This window comes from Lonchura striata, chromosome Z (assembly GCF_046129695.1).
Source record: "Lonchura striata isolate bLonStr1 chromosome Z, bLonStr1.mat, whole genome shotgun sequence".
Classification (NCBI taxonomy): domain Eukaryota; kingdom Metazoa; phylum Chordata; class Aves; order Passeriformes; family Estrildidae; genus Lonchura; species Lonchura striata.
Genome location: NC_134642.1, coordinates 47,206,219 through 47,227,122, shown reverse-complemented (window position 1 = coordinate 47,227,122; position 20,904 = coordinate 47,206,219). Strand labels below are relative to the sequence as shown.

General features: G+C 35.4%; 1 protein-coding gene across 1 annotated transcript in view; it reads right to left on the bottom strand.

Moving 5' to 3' along the window:
• Nucleotides 1-1,076: 1,076 nt before the first annotated feature.
• Nucleotides 1,077-20,904, bottom strand: part of MCCC2 (methylcrotonyl-CoA carboxylase subunit 2) — a 36,684-nt gene continuing 16,856 nt past the window's right edge. The window contains exons 8-17 of the mRNA XM_021537142.2: nucleotides 16,944-17,008; nucleotides 15,950-16,049; nucleotides 14,969-15,064; nucleotides 13,752-13,824; nucleotides 13,493-13,569; nucleotides 11,405-11,471; nucleotides 11,002-11,158; nucleotides 10,110-10,224; nucleotides 8,740-8,825; nucleotides 1,077-1,467 (exon numbers count right to left, since the gene is read on the bottom strand). Coding sequence (XP_021392817.1) covers nucleotides 1,350-1,467; nucleotides 8,740-8,825; nucleotides 10,110-10,224; nucleotides 11,002-11,158; nucleotides 11,405-11,471; nucleotides 13,493-13,569; nucleotides 13,752-13,824; nucleotides 14,969-15,064; nucleotides 15,950-16,049; nucleotides 16,944-17,008 — 954 coding nt within the window. The 3' untranslated portion in view covers nucleotides 1,077-1,349. The remainder of the gene's footprint in view (nucleotides 1,468-8,739; nucleotides 8,826-10,109; nucleotides 10,225-11,001; nucleotides 11,159-11,404; nucleotides 11,472-13,492; nucleotides 13,570-13,751; nucleotides 13,825-14,968; nucleotides 15,065-15,949; nucleotides 16,050-16,943; nucleotides 17,009-20,904) is intronic.

Below are 20,904 nucleotides of genomic sequence, written 5' to 3'. Positions count from 1 at the left end.
GAAAATTGCTCTTTTAGTGCAATTTTTGGCAAGTGTGCCAGAGACTACACAGCTCAACATATGCTAGGCTGTCTACATTGTCTGTATCCTACACTGAAGATTCCCACTCCAAGGAACTATTTAATTTTCTCTTTTGCATCTGTCCGAGACCCAACTGGAAAAGCTGGTAGACAGCAGACCTTCCATCTTCCTCCTGGATCCAAGGAGAACTCCTTTCCACACAAGCCTATAGAGGTTGCAGCTAGCATCTTACCCCAATGATCACTCCTCTTAGCAGTCTTTCGTCTCTCCACAGGCCAGCACAGGATAGGACCTCTATTCATGTACACTGGCTCTTCTTGGACTTGAGTCTCAGTTAAGGATATTTCTGGCAATGGCTATCCAGGCACCTGTAGAGCAAAGCTAGATAAAATGAAATCACCTTCCTGTTCCTAGATGGAACAGCATGTAGTTTCTTCAAGGTGCAATGTTACTGTAGAGAACAAATTAACTGAGTTCTTAAAAACTTCACCCCAACAAGCTACCATAAATAAATCAGAATAATCAGAAAGCATTCCAGCATCGCACAACTTCCTAGGTCAGTGGATTTTGGGCTTCTGCTCTGAAAAAAAAACATTGACCCTTGTGGAGAGATCACTCTGTCTTTGTGAAACCAAAATTACCAGATGGACCACATGCCAAGATGTTTAAACACCTTTGCAGCCAGTCCCTGTCCTCACACGTGCTCTCAGCAATCTGCTGATTTCACAGATACCAGCACACACCTCCCATCTCTTCCAGAAAACATTATGCATCCATCAGGTTCAGTAGTTGTTTTGACTTCAGGGAACCACACAGAAAAGCAGTGTTTCCTGGATGAAAGCCAGAGATAGAACAAGATGACAACAACTCCATGAAATCTAAAATTTTATGCTGTGTTGAAATCCCTGGCTTTCCTTACAGCACTCCCCTTTCACACAAAATTATTTATTAACAAACGTGGGGTTTTCTTTGTTGGACTTCAAAAGTTCTTTGCATTTATAGGAGACATATAGAAAAGAATTAAAAGAAACACAAGACCTGATATGGACCAAATATGTAGCTTATTTTGTACATTTATTTATATAAGAGAATCAATAAATTGTCATTTATTAATGCAATGCAGTTACATAAGCACTTAAATGACTAATCTCAAATCATTATCAAAAAACTGAAGCACTGTGTGACAATTACAGTCAGTGAAAATAATGATGAAAGTTTCATTAAAAATAGAATCTTACAAATCTTTATTTTTAATCTCTGCAATATTGTAGTTTGTGTGCTGCCCAGCCGCAAATACAAAGGTAATTCTGATGATCACATGTTTAAGTTTACATCCTGAAAACTCCAAATTCTGTCTTCTTTGTGGGTGCATTTAGTGCTGCACTGAGACTGAGGCCCAAAACCAGTCTTGTGTCAGCTGGATCAATAATTCCGTCATCCCATAATCTAGAGAAAAGACAAAAACATAATAAACCAAAACTTTTAATAATTAAAGGAAATCAACATATACAATTGGTATACTTTCAAACCCAAGAAACTGGAAATGCTTTCCAGAAAAAGAAAGAGGAGTAAAGAGCTAAATTATACTTAAAACAATGGAGTCAATTCACGCTGTTCATCAAGGCAATAGACTGGTGTGCATTACTCCATGGAATTTGTGTTCTAGAACAATGTTTACATTTAGGTAAGTGAAGAATGTCAGACCTACATATTTTAAATAGGTTCTTCATACTTAATCATCTCCTTCAAGAAAAAAAGCCCTCTTGGCTTGTTAATGTTCATGTAGAGAATGACCATCTGTCAATGACCTATCTAATTCTATCAAGAATGCTTGCATTTTAAGGATTATGTCACATCATTATTTACATTATTCAGGTCAATTCAACTGCCAGTGATGATACAAGTGTTTATTCATTCATCATTAAAAAGCCAGAAAAAATTTCAAGTATTTTCATAATTTCTGTGGTGGGCCGACCTTTGTTGGATTCCAGGTGCCCATGGGGCTGCTCTATCTCTTCCCCTTCCCAACCATAAAGAGGAGAGAAAATCAGATAGAAAACAATAGGTTGAGATAAGACAGTTTACTAAAGCATAAGTGAAAGTTTGCATGTGCACCAAGAGAAAAAAATGTTAACAATTTTATTCTCTACTTCCCATCAGCAAGCAATGTTTGGTCACTTCCCAGGAAGCAGGGCTTTTGCTTGGGAAAGCAAACTCTGTAAATAACCAATGTTCCATCTTCCTTCTCCTTTCCTTAGCTTTTGGAATTGAGCTGAAATTAAATGCTATGGAAGATCCCTTTGGTTAATTTGTGTCAGCGGGCCTAGTTGTGTCCCCTCCCAGGAACTTGCCCACCCCAGAATACTGATGAGGGGAAAATGCTGGAGAGAGGGGCTGGTGCTGTGCCAGCACTGCTCAGCAAAGCACTGCTCAGCCAAGGCGCTGCTGTGCTGTCAACACCTTTCCAACTACTAATGCAAAGCACAGCTGGGAGGGCTGCTGTGGCAAAATGAACTTCACCTCAGCAGGACCCAATACCATTTCTTTCAATTATTTTACCATAAAGTTCATTTCTAAACAACTGGAAGATACTACCCTCCTTAACCCAGGCCTGAAGGCAATTAAATGATAAATGAGCAATTGTCAAATTCCCAGGTCTCCAAAACTGCCAACACTTGTAAGTAGTCTCTTTGATATTATCCAAAAATTAAGGTCTTAGTGGCATCAGTTCTCAATGACAGCTCTATCCTACCTAAATTAAAATCCATGTTAAAATTCCCACCTTGAAATGAAAATGTAAATATTGGCATTTACCTGGCAAGATATTTAAACAAGATATTTAAACCATACTGCTCATTGAAACCCAGTCTCACTTAAACATACACATAATCAGCATCTGCAGAACATTTGCATCTTTGGTTAAGAGAGGGATGCTCCTCCTCCATCCCGTCTTTCCCTGGAGAGACTTATTTTGCATTCTTTGTGAACTTATTTCAGTGTTGGCTAATGCTTAATTCTTTGTGGAAAATTTAAAAATACAAGAAACAGACATGAACAAGGAGCCAAGACTGACTCTGCCAAGAGACGACACAGCCTTTCCTTTCCAACTGCAACTCCATCTGCAAATATTATATTGTTTATTTGTTTATTTGTTATATTATAATTTTTGGCTAAACCTATTAGACAGGAAACAAGGTATTTTGCACTCTTCTTTCAATCCTAACTGTGCCAACCTCACCCCCAAGAGGACTGCAAACTGTACATAAACACAGGGTGATAAACTCAAGGCAGCAGCACTTGAGTTTTTTCCATATTTGCTTTATTTTGTTATTTGCTGTGAAAGTAATATTGATCAAATCAGATAAATATACTAAGAGACTGACAATATATGCTTTTCATTTTACAAGGTTTACGCATCCTGTGATGCACAAAATAGAATTGCAGTAAAAGACACCTTTAATGAGACCAGGCACAAGGGTTCAGGCTCAGCTCTAGGAGCATGTTTTCAAAGTTAGATAGAGAAGAAAAAGGATACCCAGATCAGAAAGAATACTATAAAGAGGTCTTATAATGGTGCAGCTTTCCAAGCAGGAGGCTGTTAAACTAAATGGGGCACAAGAGAAAAACTGAAGTACAGAAGAAGAAAGCGTTTGGAGAAGGGAAGACTTTGCTGCTGATTGGGCAAAATCAGGCTCTTTCTCTTTTGGGAGAGAAAACCAAATTTTGATTTAAGAAGTCTTGAACTACAGTAGTTGCGGCACTCACTGACCTAGCTGCCAGGTCCCAACAATAAGAGAATGAATTCTGGGAAAATGATAGAATCACAGAATGGTTTGGGTTAGAAGGGACCTTATATATCATCTAGTTCTAATCCCCCTACTATGGGCAAGGACACCTTCCACTAGACCAGGTTGTTCAGGGCTCCATCCAGCCTGGCACTGAACACTTCCAGGGATGGGTCAGAGGACTGCTCCTCTGGGCAACCTGTTCAATGCACCACCACCCTTACAGTGTAAAAAGGAGAAAAACTTCTGGCATGGTAAAAAAAAAAACCAAACTGCTATAAATCCAGAATACAAATATAAGAAAGCTGTAGCTCTATCTAACTTCTCATTTTAAGATTCTCAATTAGTACCTCCCTTCTAGTGGGCTAGTAACCCAAGCACTGGAATAGTCTAACAGCCACACTTGTACCTGCATGGAAGTGGTACTAACAGCAAATTCTGTTTCAGATGACACAAGAGCTGTCTGTATCATAATTGGGAAAAAGCTCAGGGTCTAAGCTCCTGCTGTCTGACTCCTTCATTCCTAACTGTATCTTTAAATTTTAAATAGTATCAAAATTTTAAGTAGTAACTAATTTTATTAAAGTATTTGGGTAATACTCAGTTAAAAAGACTCAGAGGTAGTGATTCTTACCATACAAAAATAAAAGTAATTGGAAGCTTTTTTTTTTGTTTGAAATAGCCAGAGAAAAGTGTCACTTGGTTTTACAGAGACTTACTTAAGAGATGTTTGAATTTTCTTGATTTTTCTCAAGACAATGGTTGTAGCTATTGATATAATCTAGCATGACAGAATGGTCACGACAATATTTTCTGTACTTTCAACTTCATAGAGTGTGTCTTACCAAAGTTTAATGCATATGCTCTTTTTTTTTTTCACCTTGAATTTGTGTTTTGATTTAGTTATGATGAATATAGTCAGATAAATCTACCAAACAAATGAAGAAGATCCTCCTTAATAATGAAAATAAAAGTAGTTCTGTGAGGTCAAATCAATCCCAACCTTCTGTTTTCTTAAGACTATGAAAAAAACCCCAAATTAATGAACAATCTCAAATTGCTTAATTTCTATTTTTAAGCAAATTTTTGTTTTTTGACTGCTACAGCTTTGTTTGCTCTGCATATAAACATTTTTTTTTCCTAATAAATACCTGGAATTAACTTTCTTATTTATGAAACACATTGAAACAGAATGAGGGAATTCATAATACTTAAAATGTTCAACACATTTTCTCAGGGCCTGGAAAGGGCAGGGATGAAATGACTCCAAAAGAATCATCGACTTAGTGCAGTACCTTGCAAGACACAACTTCACAGTGATTACTGCTGACATAAAAATCAAAATATGAAGCACATTTCAATGGCAGATTTGGGTTGGTTTTTTTTTTCCTTTTTTTGTAGCAACACAATTGACTTATATTGACAACCGCAGAAATTTTATGTTGCATGCAAGTCAAGCTAGTTTCATATCGTCACTCCTGGCTTCTGCTTCTCTTTGTTAAAAAAAAAAACTTCATTCTCTACTGGGATGTAACATTAATAATTAAACTATCAATTAAAACACCATTGCAGGAATATGAGTCACATTACACTAATAAAATATCTGTAACTGAGACAGTGTGAGTAAAAGAAATGAAGTTGCCTAAAGTAAAATCCTTGCGTAATTTGTTAAGATGCAAACCACTGAAATCTTTTAAGAAACCTGTGAGCAGATTAATATAACTCATTAAAAAGGGTGCTGCCTAATGACTGCCATTAATTAAGACTGTTCATTGTGAAAGGTTATAATCAAAAAATTGGTTAAAATCTGATTAGAAAATACAACTACAGGGAACAATATTGACAACCTGCATGTATATCAAGTTATCACTTATAAGCAAAACAATAGAAACAGACTAAACAGGGATATTTTCTTGCCTTTTAAGATCATCAGGACATTTTCCTTATCACTCCTTATTGCTGCTAAAAGCTTGATTCAAAGCCTAATGAAGTCAAGTGGAAGGGTCACATCAATCTCAATGGCTGTTAAGGGTGAGACAGACATTAGGCAGGAGGACAGCATGAGGGAGCCTCCAGACAAGCTGCACGCAAGCAGCAATACAGAGAACAATCTTTGTGCTCATCTATGGCTTTATTGTTCTCTCAGAAATGCAAAGCTGTTTGTTAGAGATTCCTTGCTGACTTCTTTGGTGGAGGGCTCTTACAAAACAAAGGCTGCCTGGATTCCATTTCAATTACAGTATCCTGACATTTGGTAGACAATCAGCTGGGTTTTTACCGTGCTTGGAACCCAACAGGAATGGGCTGCAAAAAAATTCCTCCCTGAATTACAGAAAATGCTTGCTAAAATGCAGCTGCTGATGTGGGCTGATTAGAAAGGGTTGTCTGCAAGGTGCAAGGTGAGTGGTACATCATTCCCTCTGAGCACACTTGCTGCAAATATTGTAATCCACTTCATCTCATTGTTTCTGCTTGGACAGCCTACTCCACACAGTAATGAAAACTTCTGACCTATTGATCTGAGATTTTGCTTAGGAATTAGTTAATACAAAGCATGAAAGGGCAGGAAACATGAGTATATCTGCTGAAATACCCAATTAACTCTAAAGGAGAGCAATTAAAAGCTCCTAGACAATGCAGACTGCACCTACTTGAACTGAAAAATGAGAGAAACCAGCCAGAACTGCTTTGACCTGAGCCACTCACACACTGTTGTCAAAAGCACTCCTTTGTGAAAAGAGGCATTTCATCTTCATTGCTTATAGCCAGGTAAACCTCAGTGGGATTTCAGGTCTGACATTTGACTTCATGTCTCAGCTGGGATTATTATCTTGAGTGCAACATCACATGAACACAGCCACATACAATCAAGCTAGTTCTCAGCCAACTCACATCTGTGCACGTCATATTTTCCTTCCAAAAGGAAACAGTAGCACGTATCTACCCTGCTTTTTCAAAAAAATGACACATCACTTAGCAATAAAAGTACTTTCTAACACCTGGGCTGGACAAATTTAAGCTATTTGCTGGGGTGACTACTAGATTAACAACTTAACTTCACAAAATGGCCAAATATTCTGAAAACATAAGCTGGTAAACATTGTTCATCAGAGAGCACAAAGTTGATATTAAACACTCATGTTTGATGTCTAAAAATCAGACATTATTAAAAATTTAAAATGTGATTTTTTTAACATTGGTCTTTACATATAAAACCACTTTGTTACAGATTAGTAACTTACTGTTGTAAATACTGACAATCATCTGTCGGTTTTTGGGAGAGAATAAGTTTTTATATTGCTAATTTATCTAATATATTGAGTGTTAAATAAATCATGGGTAAAAGAGTCTGACTAAAAAAAAAGCAAATGTAAAAAAACCCACAGTATTCATCTTCTCTGGGGTAGGGATTAATTTTAAATACAGACAGTTTGATTCATTTTTAAATGTTATTATATAGAATATTCTTCTCCTTAAAATCCAGTAATAAAAAATGATGATACATATTTTTTCATTTTTCCTTCTTGCCTTAGAGCACAAAGTCAGCTGTTAAAAACTTCTGTGCTATTTCTTTTACTATGCATAAAAGATCAAGCCTGATTGAAGGTATTCGTTTGATTAAACATTAAAATCAGTGTTGATTTCCCAGGTCTAAATATATCAGTTAAGTATATTCCACTATGCCTACACAAAAGAGTAAAAGTTAACAATCATTTCATATCTTACTTCTGATCGTGAAGAAGGAGCTCTTCCAGGTTACCTACCTCTGCTTCCACAGTGTGTACACTTCCTTCTTACACCTCAGTTTCAGGAGAAAATCCTTGCTTGGCCATGCCAGTTTCTACCCTGCCATGCTCAATTTCCCACACAGGAATAAAGAGCTCTTGTGCTCTAAGAAAAGTGTATTTAAAGAATTGACAGGTTTAATCAGCCCCTCTGTCCTTAAGGAGTTTCCCAAGCGATCTCATCTACTAACGCTTTAAACATCTGCAAGTTCACTCTTTCTAATTTTAGGGTCTGGAGTTTCTCTTTGCTGCCTCATATTCCATGAGATCCTGAACCCGACCAGGCTGTGCCTGCCACAGCCCTGGCTGCTCCCAGCCATGACCTCTTCAATGAGCCCCTCTGCACTGCTGAGTGCCAGGCGCAGGAATGCTGCACCTCTGGCTGGCTTGTCTGATACCTGGACCAGGAAGTTGTTTTCTACATACTCCACAAGTCTGGGTTGTTCACTGCCAGCTCTGCTGCTTTCACAGCTGACATATGGGTCACTGAAATATGCTACCCTCTACCATCATTAGCAGTTGAGAGCCTGTGGAAAATTAGCTCTAGGATACCACAAGCAGAAATATATGCAGGAAGATTAGGAATGACAGGATGAAACTAATGCAAAATAACCATCAAAGGCCAAAAAAGCCTTCCAAGCTACTTTCCAGATGTGTCTGGATAACTTCAGGATGCCACTTTGTCTCATTAGCCTAATTAGTTCCTGAAATTTGCCAATTGCTTCAGGTCATCTTGAAACTGCTACCTCCTTTTCCACTGGCCTCTTCTACTTGCAGGACCCCACTACAATGAATTCCTGCTAATACACATGCAGCCACTCATTATACCGTTCAACAACCTTTAGAAAGGTGACCAGATGCTCCACTGGGAAGAATGATATAAAATTCATCCAGAATAAAACACATAGCATAGAAACTCCATGCTACCACATAATTTCTTACAGAACCAGTGAAGTAATTCCTGCAAGTGCATGCTGTCTTCTGAAACAATTCATAGTATCAGGTCCCAGAGATAAGACAGACAAGACATGCACATCAAACACAATCTTTGGTTCCAATTGCTCTGTTCTGCTGTTCTTTAATACTAAGAATTATATGTCAAGTCCCATGACTACAATTAAATTTTAGAATAGTTATTTGTAGGTTACCTTGCACTGGAATAATAAGGGTTTCCTTCCTCCTCGAACCTCCTAATTATTGGCTCCTTCAAAGCTGCTTCATCTGCCTCAGAAAACTAAAAAAAAACCACATAAAATATTCTTTAATATTTTCTTCTCCAATGATAGTAGAGCTTTATATGCAGCATCAACCTGAAGAAAATGACTAAATTATCTGCCCAAAGTTTTTTTACTCTTTTAGCATACAGTTGTCAATTTTGCATGTTTGACAACAAAATTCAAATAGCACTTTCCAAATCAAGCGGGTGGAAAAAGGAGAATAAACATATACTTAACTAAATGCAAGAGTAATTGGCAATTACCACTTGAAAAATTACTGAAGCTAGTGTATTTGAAAAAAAAAATTGGGTTGCCTTTGGCAAGATTTTTTAATAATGTTAAGCCTGAGCTATTCTAACACTGGATTTCTTATGATACAGATTGGTCACAGTAATTCAGATAACCTTCAAGTTTCTAACACATTTGACTGACATTTAACTACTACTAATTATTTTTCTTGACCTTCTTTCCAGGTATCATGGGTTTGGAAAATTAAGACAGAGATAAGGGTGAGTACATTCTAACCACAGTAAGAACAAATCAAGTGTTGAAAAGTAATGACACTGAGATAACATGTTCATACTGCTTCACTATTCAGATTAACTATTCATGATAAATATGAATAATTTTAAGACATCAATAAAACCACTTCTTATGGGATCAAGTATATTATACTACTGTATGAAGTAGTATAATCATAAACCTTGTAATCAAAAAAGCACAACTCAGCAGAAAAGAGTATGCAGTAAAACTATAAAATATTACTGCAAAATTTAGTACGATATGTTTATTATATAAACACTATACCTCCAATTTTCAATTAAAATGTTGAAATCAGCAAAAACTTTTCGAAACCTCTCCAGACTGTTACAAGTTGCATAATTCTCAATCAGTAAATCATTTGAAGATGAACTTTCTCTAAAACTGTCACCTTCATAATAATTGTAAAGACACTTTTTCCTGACATATTCCTCTTCATACTTCCAAACCAAGGAGGATTCCTGATTGCTTATCTCAGGTAGAACAAATAACTTGGTGCACAAAGTACAAAAACACAATGGAATATGAAATACTCCTCTTTTTAAGCAAAAATAAGAAACGTTATGAATGATCTTCACATTTCAAAGAAGCAAACAATAACCTTTCACAAATGCTTCATGTTTGTCAGTGCACTAGTTGGCACTAGGGTAATTCACTGGTGTCTCACTCTCTTCAACCCCTTCCTAGCTCACAAAGTGACCAACTCCAGTAAAAGAGTAAGTGATAATGACTTTGTTAGAAATTAAAGAAGAAAGATATACCTGTTTTCCCTCCCTTGCTTTTTGGTCCTTAGCTATTGTAGCTAGAACAGTTGCAGCTTGCTCTCCTCCCATCACCGATATGCGAGCATTTGGCCACATATATAAAAATCTTGGACTGAAAAAATACGTATTAAACATTAAGGTAAGACATTGTCACATTTCCTAGTGAAGAACTAATTTTCACTCAATTAAGAATACATTTTTATGCATGACAGTTTTACAATATAAATTTTTTTTAAAAAGGTACATTAACATACTTCAATGTTTGCAGTATTACATTTCATGTTCACTTCCATTATTCACCTTTAAAAAAATATTTCTCTTTCTTGAGTCTCTTCAGCTCACATTCCCAACCCACAAGAATTTTGCTCCTAAACATCTCAACTAACTTCAATATTATGGGGAACCTTAAAAAATTAAATTTAAAAAATCACTTAAGCCCTTTTGTTGACCAAAGGGTCAATCAAAAAAATCTTTAGGGGCTATACAAACCTTATGCATAAAAGCAGGCTGATTGAAGTGAATAAGGAGTTTTTACACAAATTGATATTTTTTTCCTATGAATGCAGAATAAAGGACCAGCCTATACTTCTCAATAATTGCTTAGGATTTTACAATTTTTCCAGCAAGAACTGAAATGGGAGAAAAGGATGTGAACATGTTTACTTTTAGAAGGTCTCCTCTGTCACCTAATTCAAGGTGAATCATGAGCCTTATTATCTCTACAAATTTCAGGCTGTTATTTACTTATGAACATACTCATTAAGAACTCATTTCTTTTCCAAACAGCACAACTTCTTCAAGAGTTCAGATGATTTTTTTGAATGATACTTCAAGGTTATGCGCTCTCAAATTTTTTCTATCTCCTGTTAAAATTTGAAGCAACACTTACCTATATGCTCTTCCACACATCCCATAGTTTCCAGCTCCATAAGAGCCACCAATAATAATGGTTATTTTAGGTACACTGGCACAAGCTACAGCAGTTACCATCTTAGCACCATCTTTTGCTATCCCTCCAGCCTCATATTCTCTGCCAACCATGAAACCTAAATAAATACAACAAGAACAAAAGGCTCATCAGCTTTATATTATAATGCTGTGCCGTATGTCATACTGTGCGCTTCATAACACATTGCAGAAAGAACTGAGGGGCAAATCATACGGCAAGGCCTTCAGCAGCTGCTGACAGGCTGATTTCCAAACAGGCTGGAGATGTAGGCACTACAAAGCACTCAACAATTAACAGCAAAATCTACAACAAAGTGAAACCTCAAAAACTGGCTCTTACTCACCTGTAATATTCTGCAAAAACACAATGGGAATATTTCTCTGGCAACACAACTGGATAAAATGTGTACCCTGTAGAGAGGAAAAAAAATGAAGAGTAAGCCATTAAAAGCTGAAAAGTGAAGCTATCACTACCAGCATTCTGATGCCTATGCTAAATCCTTCTACAGATACCTACCACAGTATTTCCATCAGGAAGTGCCATACTACTTCTCCTTCACCCAAAATTAACTGCAAAACATGCATTCATTGTAGTAAGAGATCTCCAAAACTCTGTGATACCATGGGTAAAACAAGTAATATTCTTAAAAGCATTACTACTATTACTGAAAAGCTCAACTGCTGTGACTCAGAAAATATGCAGTTAAACAACTGACAGTGACAGTGTGGCATCTGACATTGACTTTAGTACGACTCAGAGAAATCAAGTCAGTCAGTCGGAAAAACATATCTCTCCATTTTCTGTACAAAATAAAAGTACTCTCTAAAACTGGGAAAAGCCCATATACATTATTTACCCATGGCCCTGCCAATTGCTGTAACATTTTCTCCCTTTCCTGAAGTTAGATGCCCTCTCCCTATTTACTAGCAAAAAAACAATTTCACAGCAAAGTTACAAATAGTAGATTCCAAGCCTCCATTTCAACTAATCTACATCTTTAAAGTTCCTTGGCTTATTTATACACTTGCTGATAAACAAAACAAAGCAAGGTTATGTAGCACAACTGAAAAAATATCTAACCTCTTCACTATATAAAACCTGCAAAGGTTATAAAAAGAAAAAAAGAGAGAAAAATAATTAAGTATCATCTTCACAGAAACATGTGAATAGCATAGTGATGATCGTAAGAAAAATGTTCAACAATTAATTACAAAAATGCAAAAAAAAGAAAAAAACGAGTATTGCTAAGGCATGTTGCTCATAGAACCAGAATCATGGACAAAGGTTTCTCTAGAGGAGAATTTCCTTTTGCAGTAGTGATATGCGAGTAAAAGTCAGAAAATGAAGATTCCTTACATTCTTTTTTCATTGTTAGGAAAAAAAGTTGTAGTGCTAAATTGTTAGAAAAATAATGAAACTATGAGAAATACTGCAAAAGTTATTTTCTACCTGGAATTAACTGTTAAAACCAATCTGAGATGAAAAAAAGTCATGTATTACAGTGCTTCAAGTTGGAAGTATTCCTTCAGCACATGAAACTCAATTTTGTGTATTATTTTATAACAGCAATAAATCCAGTAAAATTACTTCCTTTCTCCACCTCTCTCATCAATACTTCCTTTTTCTTTATTTTCTCAATACCAACTTCCTCACCATTAGCTCAAGAAGCCTGTTAGAATAAAACTAGCATATATAATTGCTATTACAAAAAATTTGCCTGACAGATGTTTCTTGAAAAAATAAAGAGTTCAAGCAATCAACACAGACCAAGGTAAACACTTTGCAATACCCAGATACTCTTTATCACCATCATTCCCTGAAGTCCAAACTGTAAAGCCCTGTTAACTGTGATAAAATATTCCTTCACACACAGCCTTTCATTCACAAAACAAATGTTTTAGCTCACAGATTTTGAAAGACTGCACATGTATTAACTCATTATTCTAAGCCAGAAGCCACAGCAAAGTATGAAAATTAAAGCTCTGGTAAACCAATGAACTCAGTACTGGAATTCAGGTTTAAGATTTTCCAGTTATTACAAAAACATAGATGTGATTTTCCATAATACTTCATGGTTTAGAGTTTAGAAATACCCAACAGGGTGTTTGATGTAATCAGGATTGACTTGTCTTGAAACAGATGTAAGTTTCAGGATATACTATTTCAACTATGCTGTATTCACACAAATCCAAATGTTGTTCTGGTGTTGGCCTATCCTCTTCACATCAGAAAAATCTACCAAACACTGTTTCTAAATTATGGTCAGGTTTTTTTTCAGCTTATTAGCAGCCTATACCTGTTCCACATTTACATGAAAAATGTGGAGCCAGGTCTCTTTCATTATTTAAAAAAGTTCCTCCTCTCAAGAGCAAGTTGTTCACCAGAAGTTTTGTTTCTCAATGGCAAAGAAGCTAGTTATCTATCTATTTACCTTTTTTGCTGACTCTGAGAAAAGAACTCCATTGTTTCCAATAATTCCTACTGGGTAACCAAAAATTCTTGCAAATCCTAAAGGACAGAGATTAATTTGTAAATTATTTTTCCATAGCATATAAAGGTAAGACATTCTCCTGGTAACAGAAACTGCATTTCTTCTGAGAATAATCATTAAAAATATCAGTGGTGAGCCACAGTAAATCCAACCATAAAACCAATGGGAACATATACAGAATAATTATATTTCTACTTACCTGTAACTAAAGTATCCCCATACAAGGCTTTGAATTCATCAAATCTACTTCCATCTACAATTCTAGCGATAACCTTAAGAAGAAATGGAAAAATAACATTGAATTCCTAATCTTTCAAGGTTTTCAACTGTTTAGCAAGGATGGCCATGACAACATATAACTTAAAACCTTTCCATTTATAGAACACCAAGCAGCCCATCATATAAACAGTTTGGATGGCAGGCAAAGCCTGTTTAGTTTTTTAAGTGTGATTCACTCACATGTTTGTAAAAAATAGAATTTTGAGATTAAGAATATTCTAAACAAATAGCTAAATTACACAGGAACAATGTTTTCCTGATTAGTTGAATTTCAAAGAAAAACCTCTGCTTATATTAAACATTAATCAATATCCTCTCATTTGCAAAGAAAAACACATATACACTCATGAGTCACTTTCTTAGAGATATGATTATTTTTAGGCTTGCTTGAGTTTGCAACATACAAAAAAAATGAAGATCTGATTTGAGGTTTCTCTGTGATGCAAAGGAGCCATTTTTTATAAATACAGATCCACTGTTAGCAAGACATTAACCCGGAGATACTTATTTACACTTTAAAAGAACATAAATCCAAACTATTCAAACTTTTGAGAGTGAACTATGAAATTCAACAAAACTTTTAATCTATTTTTCCCCAAAGCAAATCCTTGTACTTTCTGCCAAATACATACTTGGCTATTAGTGAAAAAGGCTCTGAATGTGAGATTTGTGGAAAATATGAGAAAGCCTGTTGGGTCACATGAAGGTTCCAAGGCAGATAATTACACTAAACCTGCAGTAGGGTACAGTAGTCTTTCAACACAGTTGGAACAAGGCTCAATTATTTGGTGTGCTTCATAAATATTGAAATAATCTTTCAAAGGATTGACAGAAAAAGCAAGCCATAATATTCCTGGGTAAGTCTATAGAATGCTTTGCCAATGAGGAGTTCCCGTTTCTGCCAGCATCTTCAGAATGTTACCAATCTCTCATTCTTGCTCATGTTTCTCTAAAGTATAACTGAAACAGATTATATTTTCAACAAGTCACTGCTATTGCAATGCATCTGCTGGACAAAAATATAAAGAAGTAAGTACACAAATCAGGTATTATCAATTATCACAATATAAATAGTGATTTCCTACAAGAAAATGGGTGCATGTATGTATGGGCATATGGATCTTGCATTAATCATACCTCTTTGACATCAAAATTTCTTTTCAGCTGATCACCAACTATTCCATATATTTCATCAGCTGGAAATAAAGGCTCTTCTGAAGGTTCTATAGTTACCTGTGGCAATTTAACAAACAATTTACACAACAAAGTTCACATTATGACTTAAAAATTCAAACAACAATTAATTTGCCAACTTCTCTTCACCAACAACACCAAAATGCCTGTACTGGCTTGTAATTTTGCATAAAGACCAAATTTCCTAAACTGAAGGCACTTACTGTTACCTTTTTCCTACTCCTGCATATATCTCCACATGTGCTCTACTTCTTCCACGTTATAAAAAATTAGTCATGTCCTCCTATTTGCTTACTTTCCCCCTGTGCCCTCTAAGGCAGGCAGCATTCTGAAAAATGGGTGAAGATTTTCTCACACAACTGAATACAGTATCTTGCCTTCCCTGAACATCCATTCACCCTCTCATATCTCCTACTAAAATAAAATACAGCAATTCCACCCCCATATGCTACCCATCCCATTTACTATAAGGAATTCTTAAATCAGTACAATTCATTGTCAAGATTTAGGTCTATCCCCTTGGTTTTCAACACCTTAATAATCCCAGAAAATGTCTACGCAAAAAGATGCTTTAACAGGTATCTAATTTTAAGCCCGTGGAAAATGATCATATGGGTTTAAAATTAAGTATCTTACAAGATTAGATTAATCTACAAGTGCAATTCTGTGACTCTGAAGCACTCTTCTAGTTGCTTCATTCCAGCACATAATCCCAGTAGTTTTAATGGGAATAATACAACAGGAACATAATTGCAGAACTGAAGCATCAAAGAAATCTTTAAGGACAAGAACCATAACTTCCATTTTCAGATGTGTAAAGTCATAGACAAAGATGTGCTCTATAAAACAAGTGTTATATCAGTCAGGCAGAGAAGAGCACTCCTAATTTCAACAATGAAATGTTTTCAGACTCTGTACACTCACATCTACTTTCTTCTGGAGATTCAAACTTCTTACAACTTTCCTTGCCAGATGAAGTGCATGATTGTCATCCAAAGCATAATGATCTGTTACACCAGATTTTCTGTATATAAACAACAACAGCAAGATGAATACTTTGGGAAAAAAACACACATAAATCAGGTAATGAAAACTTGACATTTTAAAGCTTCTAAGACCTTGAAAATATAGATGCAACAATTCGGCTGTGTTTCATTATGAAGTTACTTTAAAAATGAAACCCATGCCCGAACTTTTCTTCAAAATAGTACATTCAAGTTATCAGACATGAAATAAAATGCAGGAAATAAAAAAATCTAAATGGTAATATAAAATGTAACAAGCATTGTTCATATCCAGCAAAAATTAATTTCAATTATAAAGAAAAATATGTTTACCAAAATGACATGAACTGCCCTTCAAAAGAATTCTTTATTAATTTCAAATTGAAGTAACAAATAAGCATGTATTATACAGCAATAGATAACTTCCTATGCAGTAATACCTAATTTTGTTTATTAATAATTGCAGAACTTGAAAGTGCACATATTTTTGGGTTGGTAAGAAGTATTTTTTACAAAAAGTACAAGATATTTTGATCTTGCTTGTAGGGAATTCTACATGACAGTAAGAAAGATATGGTCTGTAAAATGCATTATCTTTTTCAATACATATTATTCTGTTAACACTCATTATTAAAGTCTTCCATATTATGGATGATGCTGAAGTACACTAGACATGTGAGTATTTTAAAGCAATAAATGAATGAAATAATGCTAACTAATGCAACACAATGTAACCGTGACATTCTAACTATAAAACAATCAGTCAGCATCAGATAACACATAATAATTTTCAAAAGGTAAACACAGCTTAAGAAAGATCTAAAAGCAAAAGTAAATAAGGAAAGAGCAGGGTGAGGGGATGGGGAAGTCTACAATATGGAAGAAATTAACTCTGGGAAAATATTTCTTTAAACCTGCAGTGAAGATCTGCCCCTCCAAGATCCTCTGCTGACACCTGTTCACCTGTTGCTGCTTTAACCTAACACAAGGAAAGGAAAATGAGCTTCAGAGTTGACACTTGTCTTGCATTAATATTGATACCATCTTACGTACAGTAATAACAGATCTTTGCAAAATACTTCTTCATTAATCATATTTCCCCATTTACTCTCCCTCAGATTATCAAAATATGACAACATTGAATCTTGTAAAAATTACTTTTTTTTTCTTTGACTTTGCGTGCTTATTCTAATGTGAATATGTAGTTTTTATTTACAAAGATACTCCCAACTGTTATATTTACTGCTGTGTTCATAATTTGTATGCATACACTTACATATCCTTCAGAATCATAAATGTACTTTTCCACAAAAATTTTCTCAGCACTTACCATGAAATTTCAAATGAGATATTTCCAAGCATTGTTTCAAGCAAACAGTAAACCAGACACCTAGGATTTTTCAATTTTGCTTTCTCTACATAAACACTTCTGTGAATTTTAGCTTACTAATTTAAATAGTAATTTAAATATATTAGTAATAGTATTACTATTAATTTAAATACTGTAGTACTAATATTACTAGTAAATACTAACATTAAATAATGTTGGTATTTAATATTTTAACTACTAACATTAGTAGATTAAACAATCATTAGAAGTTTTTTATTTTCTAAACCTTCCAGTGAATACACAACAATTTAGTAAGAATAATTTTCCTTAAAAGAGCATATCAGTGGCATGTAACTGCTTGGATCAAGTACAATGTCTCCATAAAAGAACCTGGACTGCTCAATCCAAAGCCTAGATCTGTGTAGTCTTAGATATGAAAGGGTAATTTAAAAGTGAATGGTCTCCTCCTTAGAACAAAGTGCATTGAAAAGGATTACTTGAAAGCTGGAGAAACCATTCACCACCCACAGGGAGTACAGAAGCGGTGTACAAGCAAGGAAGGAAAACTATAATAATTTCTGAAACAGATTTCAGTTTCCAAGTCTCATATCTAAAAATGAAGCACACTAGTTATATAAATACACATATATATATTCTTACACACACTTCCAAACTGTCAAGTTTGCAAATTTAAGTATAGCTATTTTTTCAACAGTGGATTCTTGCTTTGAAATTTGAATTACCCATGGAATATGAAGGTGTGGCATACTAATTAATGGAAACTTTCTGTCAGAGACATAATTAACTTGAGTGAACATAATTAAACAGTGAACAGAAGATACCTTTAAGAGAAGTGAAGATTTCTTCACTGGAAGGGTTATGCAGCATTGGAAGAGGCTATCCAGAGTAGTGGCTGAGTCACCATCCCTGGAGGTATTTAAATGCCTACAGATGTGGCATTTAAGGGTTTAATACACAGTTTAGTGTTGCATTTGGCAGTGTGAGGTCAATGACGTTTAGGGTGTATTATAAGTGATTCTACCATTTGATTATATTATTTCTTTCTATGATTCTATGAAATAATTACATACATCTACCACTATACAACCAGTTATAACAAACTATTAACTACTGCAGAACTTGGCACAAAGCTGAATAGTGCAATTATTTCCATTGACGTGGAAATCCAGAGACTAATTTTAAAGTATTTTACAAAAACAGTTTTATTTTTCCATAGAGGTGAAGTTTTCCTTCTCCAAATCACAATATTGGAGCTGTGGTCTCTGTCTGTGCCACTGTGTGAAATTGCAAAGTTTAACTCCTCTGCTCAAAGCAGGGTAAACCAGAGAAGATTGCTAATGACCATGTAATAACAATGAGTCTTGAACAGCTCAAGAATGGAGACTCCATAAACTCTCTGGACAACTCAGTTTGGCATGACCATCATTGCAGCAAATGTTTTCTTACGACTAAACAGAACGTCACATACTTCAGTTTGTGCCTGGCAGCCTCTTGACCTATCACAGGGTAGCAACAAGCAGTTTGGTTCCACTACATTTACTAACCCTTGCAAGGCATGGATAGATTTACCCTAAGACTCACCAGATTGAAAAGTCTCATCTCTCTCACACCCTCTTCATTTTACAGATGTTCCACTCCATCATCCCATCATCTTCATGGATTTTTGCTGGCTCACTCAGGCTCATTCTGGAGTACCTAGAACTGCACTCTGCAGCCTAAATGCGTCTTATTCTGCCAGAGTAAGTGAGAACTAGTATTTGCTCCATCACCTTTCCAGATAGTGCAGTGGAGCAGAGCATTCTACAAACTGTAGCTTTAAGCAACAGTTAAAAGTTACTTAGAGTTAGTGGTTGAAGTTACCTTAAAGTTCTGTAAATTCTAAGACTGCAAGAAAGAGTCTCAAAAATATATGTGGGCATTTTCAAAGAAACACCTGTTCAAGCTACTTCAGTTAGAAATTATTAAAAGCTATGAACATAAACTTTAGCTGTGATATGCATTTTCCACAACTGATGACGCCAATATGCAGGAAACTCCCCAGTGCATAAATACACATGAATTTGAAAAATTTATTCCCTCTTTTTACCAGACTTTTTTTCACCTCTGAGCACAGAAAGTAGCAAATTTTACCGAAGGAAGGAAGAATCAGAAGTTTCTGGAACAAGAGCCTACATGGCAGCCAGAACTACCAAGCAGTACTGCCAAAGATGAGGATACAGATAGTCCACTTGAGAAAATGCAGAAGAATGGCCCTGAATACTACTGCTACTGTGACACTTGTCCTCTTATATTGAGATCTGTGTTTATGAAGTCATTACTCCTCACCTTTTCAAAAAAAGAGGCTAAGAAAACTTCCATTTTAGATGGTGGACTGTTCTTACAATCCATATTTTTTTTATCATACTTGTCTCAAGACTAACTATAAGTAACAAAGAGGATATTTCTTTTTTTCACTTCTTCGGGATGTTTTGTTTTTAGGCAGGTAAACAATAAAATCCAGTCCAATTTTCTTCCTATAAGAAAGACATTTTGGGAACAGAGCTTACTCGATAATGGCTACAATATCTGCTACAGCATAGAATGCGAGTTTCTATGGGAGTCTGAAGTAGTTTTGATGCTTAGAAGAAAGCAAGTAGAATATTTTCAGTGAGAATATGAAAAGCTCTCCAGAACAGAAAGGTTGACAGGTAGAGATAATAAAGTTTGACATATACACACAAAGATAAGGATCATTACATCTGCAGGTTTCTAAGAAACAAATTAAATTGGAGGATAGTTATGAAATCTTCCTCTGAAAATGGGGAATATTTTAAAACTTTTTAACTTCAGAACACCCTTGCAGTCACTGACTTGCCTAGTCAAGACTTCCCTTTGAGGCCTGACTCAGGTCATCCTTTCCAGATATCTATCCTGGCAAAAGTCTCATGAGCTACATCTCAGATTACCATTCCCAGAGAACAAGCATCTGCTTCTCTTTTTTTCATCTTCTAAGCCAGTTTTATGGGTCATGCTGAGAATCAGATGTCTTACTGAAAACGTTTTGAAAAGGTTTGTACTTGAACAGCTCAGGTTTTCCTGCAACTAGAGCAGTTATTCTTAATTATAGTAATTAATCTACTAGCATTCTGATGTACAAAGTTCCTGTCTTTCATCACACTGGTTTTCTTATCTCAAAGGAAAGATGTACAAATCACATGTTACTCACTCAACTAATATTCTCAAATAGTATCTTCCTTCATGTTTATGCCACTTTTCAGCAAGAAACTCCAAATATCTAAATTACAGTGATATTTTTATAGAGAATGACTTAATTTTGAGGACGATTTGTCTAAGTTTACCTATAAACAAGTAGAAAAACACTAATACAAGATAAAAAGGAATAGAAACCTAGGTAGGACATTTGAAACAATTACTGTCAAAAGTCTAACAACAAAATCCTAATGAGCAGTAAGTAAATTACCATTACATTGCATAGTTGCTATTCAATACTTCATCTGCTTTTCCTGATTACTTTGTTCTTCTTA